The sequence below is a fragment of the Drosophila ficusphila genome, unplaced genomic scaffold (genome assembly GCF_018152265.1).
Source record: "Drosophila ficusphila isolate 14025-0441.05 unplaced genomic scaffold, ASM1815226v1 contig_791, whole genome shotgun sequence".
Lineage (NCBI taxonomy): Eukaryota > Metazoa > Arthropoda > Insecta > Diptera > Drosophilidae > Drosophila > Drosophila ficusphila.
In genome coordinates, this window is record NW_025064737.1 from 18,197,886 (window position 1) to 18,202,500 (window position 4,615).

At 44.7% G+C, this 4,615-nt stretch overlaps 1 protein-coding gene across 3 annotated transcripts in view; it reads left to right on the plus strand.

The window, feature by feature from the left end:
• Positions 1–393: 393 nt before the first annotated feature.
• LOC108091677 (band 4.1-like protein 5) overlaps positions 394–4,615 on the plus strand; it is a 5,775-nt gene continuing 1,553 nt past the window's right edge. For 2 of the 3 annotated variants that reach the window (XM_017190998.2, XM_017191000.2), the window contains exons 1-8: positions 394–1,240; positions 1,970–2,117; positions 2,183–2,359; positions 2,497–3,565; positions 3,626–3,760; positions 3,892–4,011; positions 4,068–4,222; positions 4,301–4,500. In XM_017190998.2, coding sequence (XP_017046487.1) covers positions 1,025–1,240; positions 1,970–2,117; positions 2,183–2,359; positions 2,497–3,565; positions 3,626–3,760; positions 3,892–4,011; positions 4,068–4,222; positions 4,301–4,500 — 2,220 coding nt within the window. In that variant the 5' untranslated portion in view covers positions 394–1,024. The remainder of the gene's footprint in view (positions 1,241–1,969; positions 2,118–2,182; positions 2,360–2,496; positions 3,566–3,625; positions 3,761–3,891; positions 4,012–4,067; positions 4,223–4,300; positions 4,501–4,615) is intronic. The other variant, XM_017190999.2, reaches the window with a different exon arrangement.

Here is a 4,615-nt window from a genome sequence, read left to right on the forward strand (position 1 = left end):
TTTTTTTTTGTTATTCGAATTTAAGCGGCTAATAAGTTATAATCAACGAAAATAAATGTAGAGCTCTTTTACAGGTTCCTGTTTTGACTCAACGAATATCAAAGTTCCGAACCTTACATATTTCCTGTAAACTTAATAATCATTTAAAATGAACTAAATCTTAAAACTAATAAAGCAATGCTAAAGGGTTGTTTATGGAAATCTCATTATGGTGTTTATATTCTACTCTCTGTAAGTCGTGTGTAACGGCTGCTCAGGAAGGGCAGTACATCAACTTTGAAATCAAAGCTGACACGCGTTGAAAATACTAAAACACTTTTGGTATTTAGTATTTTTGAAGTATTTAGGTGATTTCTTGTACAGACATTTTTTGCAGTTTTCGTGCAATACCACTCTGCGAGACAACGCTCCCCAGCCCTGGAAAATACCATAATAAAATCACAAAAGTGCACTTACCGAATAAAATTAATAACAAAATATTACAACAAATGAAAAAATAAATGCATTCGGATAAATATTAAGTGAAATCGCCGCATTACCACCGATTGCAATACGAGTAAAAGCGCCACTCGAAACGGGAACAAACGTGTTTGGCCAACCAGTCGTTTTTTTCGCCTCCAAAAAACCAGGCTAGCAGTGATTTTTCGGGGGGGAGGGACGCAATAAAACCCGTGGAAAACCGCCTGAAAGGAGCGCCCAGTTTTGGCAGCAACTTTTTAATACAACTTCCCAATCCAGAAGTAAAAAAAAAGGAAAACTAAAATAAAACGGGGGCGTCTGTCGCTTGAGTGTGTTTGTGTGTGCGTGTTAGCCAGAACAAGTTGCCGTACCTGTGCCTGTGTGTGTGGTGAGGGTTTTTTGATGTCTGCGCTGCTTTTTTTCCCAGCCGAGGTGAGCACACAGGTGAAATATCGGTGCATTCGGCTGCCTTGGCAACAGTTCCATAAAAAAAGACAAGACACCCCATCTATATATATATATATAGAAAACCCACCCAAACAAAACAAAACGCAATCCAACGAAAATGCTACGTTTTCTAAGCCGTCGCAAGGTGCGCAACAACTATGTGGATAATTCCCGAGGGGGCGGTGGTGCAGGCGGTTCCGCGGTGGGCGGAGGAGGAGGTGCTGTCACCGCCAGCGGTTCGCAAATTAAGCCACAGCGTATCGTGGTCAACAAGAACAAGATCGACTGCCGCGTCATTCTGCTGGACAACACTGACCTTTCCATCGAATTATCGGTGAGTACGGGGCCACATCGAATTACATTTTGGCCCATTTCTGATTTTCACTTCTAAGTATTTACTGCTGCCGTTGGCAGTAATTGTCGCAAGACAAAAAATTAAATAAATGGTAGGAAATGGAGGGGTCTTGAAAAGAATTTCCAAGGTTGAGATAAAGAAAGAGATAAAATACAGTAAACAAACTTAAGCATCATTTAATTTATTGATTATTACTATTGATTTAAGGCCATTTAAAATTCGAAAAAATACTCGTGAGTTTTATTTAATAATAGACTGCCAACTTTACTGATTTATATTCAAGATAACCAGTGTAAAACTTACAATGTATTTTCGAAGGTCAGCCACTTATTACAAAATTACAGTTATTATCGTATGGAGCTTGTTTATCCACACACTTTGTAACTGTACCACGGAAGAATTTGCATTTTTTAATCAGTTCAGATTAAATTCTTTTTCTAGAGATTGTCTAAAATGTAATAAGGCTTAGAGGAGTCAGTAGTTAGTATTGTATTCAATTCTTATATTATTTACTTTGTATATTGATTCACCCTAACAAAAGTAGTCGACAGCATGCACTGTCTCACCTCATGTGATAAAAATAAGCAAATTGCTGCTGATCAGCACATAATTTAACCTGCTAAGCGAACGTGATTAGTTCAGGGTCCCATTGATTTACACCTGCCCCCCGTCGAAGCCATTAATTTTTTTTCGCTCTGCGGTTTGCAGAAAAAAGCGTTGGGCAGTTTCCTGTACGAACAGGTCTTCTACGCACTGGACATCATCGAGAAGGATTACTTCGGACTGCAGTTCACAGATGCCAATCACGTCAAGCACTGGCTGGATCCCACCAAGCCCATTAAGAAGCAGGTCAAAAGTGAGCTAATGTGTGAATTCAATTACGTGGCAAGACAATACTAATTATTTGAATGTTTCCCGCAGTTGGACCGCCCTACACGTTCCGCCTGAAGGTGAAGTTCTACTCTTCGGAACCGAATACACTCCGAGAAGAGCTCACTCGCTACCTGTTCTTTCTGCAATTGAAACAAGATCTTCTTGAGGGACGTCTCGACTGTCCGGACGACAAAGCCACCGAACTGTGCGCTTTGGCATTGCAGTGTACGTGTTTAATTTGTTGCAAAATGTGTTATAATGAAGTATATAACTGACAATAATAAGAGGTTTCATTCTTAACCCACGTTAATAGTTCCTCCCCTTTAAAAAAACGCTTTTCTGATTCTCTTTTTCACTCTTAGCTGAACTGGGCGACTATGATAACCAGGAGCATTCGGCAGCCACCGTCTCGGAGTTCCGTTTCGTGCCCGAGCAAACTGAGGACTTGGAGATAGCCATTCTTGATGAGTACAAGACGTGCCGGGGCCTCACGCCCGCCCAAGCGGAGACCGCCTTCCTGAACAAAGCCAAATGGCTGGACATGTACGGTGTTGATATGCACACGGTGCTCGGAAAGGATGGCTGCGAATACCACCTTGGTCTCACGCCCACTGGCATTCTTGTATTTGAGCGAGATCAGAAGATCGGCCTGTTCTTTTGGCCTAAGATCAGCAAGCTGGATTTCAAGAAAAAGAAACTGACTCTGATTGTAATCGAGGATGACGACGAGGGCAGAGAGCAAGAGCACACCTTTGTCTTCCGTTTGTACAACGAGAAAGCCTGCAAGCACCTGTGGAAGTGCGCCGTGGAGCATCACACCTTCTTCCGGCTAAGGGCGCCCGTAAAGGGTCCCTCTGCCCGACAAAACTTCTTCCGCATGGGCTCTCGCTTCAGGTACTCCGGTCGCACCGAGTTCCAGACCACGCAGCAGAGTCGCGCCAGGAGAACTGTGCAATTTGAAAGGCGACCATCGCAACGATTCGCCAGCCGGCAGTCGCACCTGTTGCGCGAACGACAAAAGGCTTCCCAAGAGTCGGCGGCCTCGGCCGTAGCCACTGTTAATGCTCGAGCTGCTGCAGCTGCAGCCGCCGCCGCCGCTTCACAACCGGCTGCACCAGCTACTCCCTTAGTAACTTCCAATGTATCCTCGCCATCGCTGAGCAACGATAACAATAACGATGCCTTCGATTCTCTCATTTCCACGGATCAGTTTATCACTGTAACTCCCTCGCCTTCGGTGCTCACTGTCATTCAAAACTCGGCCATTATTGAACCGGATGCGGCCTGCAGCGGTTCCATAAGTTCCTCCTCCCAGGCGGCAACCAACTTTGCCTCGCTGGGTCGCAACTCCCTCAAGTCGAACTTCAGCAACGAGGATCCAGCGTACAGCAAGATCGGTTCAATTGGCAAGGCCTCCGGATTAACTGTGAAGTAAGTAATTTAAATTTCTCCTCATGTTATTTATGTAACTTACAAGCTTACTTCTTCCAGATTGGATACAGACTACACTCCACCATACTCACCCAACGCCACCAAGAACTTTGATGAGACCAATCCGTTCAGAAATGCATCGACCTCGCATCACGGCAGCTTTGGAAAGGCTTCCATTAGCTCTGGCCAGCTCAGGTAAACCTTCCGCACTGCTAACCTACTGATGTACCTTTTTACGCATATTGCTTACACTTCCCGATTGACTAATTTGCCTGTTTCTGTGTGTTTCTCACCTGTCTTTCTGTGTTGTGTACATCATTGTGCAGTGTTAAGAGCGGCTTGTCGGATAAAGATAGAGAGCTAGACTCATTGCTTAAGTCCATTGTCAAAGATCCATCCCCATCAGTGCTAGCAAACGAAGCCATTAACGATGCTAACAGTATCAGGTAGCGTAATCTTGGCTCAGATAATGAAACATACTGATTGGAGTGTTTTTCGGCAGGGTGACTATTAACAAGACCTTCGACATGGATCACAACACGGAGACACTGAAGCGCCTCTCGAACACCAACGAGAAGCCCAACAATCAAGTGAAGCTGGCTAATGTGAGCACCACGGCTCTACCGCCTGGCAACATCAAGTGCAATATTCTAAAGGGTAAGTCCAATATATAATACATTGTATCTTATAATTGTATTAGAAAGTGACATTAATATCTTCTACTTAATCCTCCAGCTCGCGTTGAGGAGGAACTGGGCGCCGGCGGCAATGCTAAGCTCACCAATCAGATGTTTGTGCCGGCCGCCCACAGCAGCAACATGCACACGAGCAACACGAACAGCGGCGGCGGCAACACCAACAGCAGCAGCAGCAACAGCAACAGCCATGCACACAGCGATGGACCGGATTCCCTGAACGCCACCTACATATCAGTGGTAAGTTGTCGGCCAGCGAACCAGTTTAAGCCCACTGCATTGCACTCGTTTCATGCCTTCTGTTTGTACGTTTTTATTTCCATTCGTTGTCCGCACTTAATGTTTATCCGTCGTA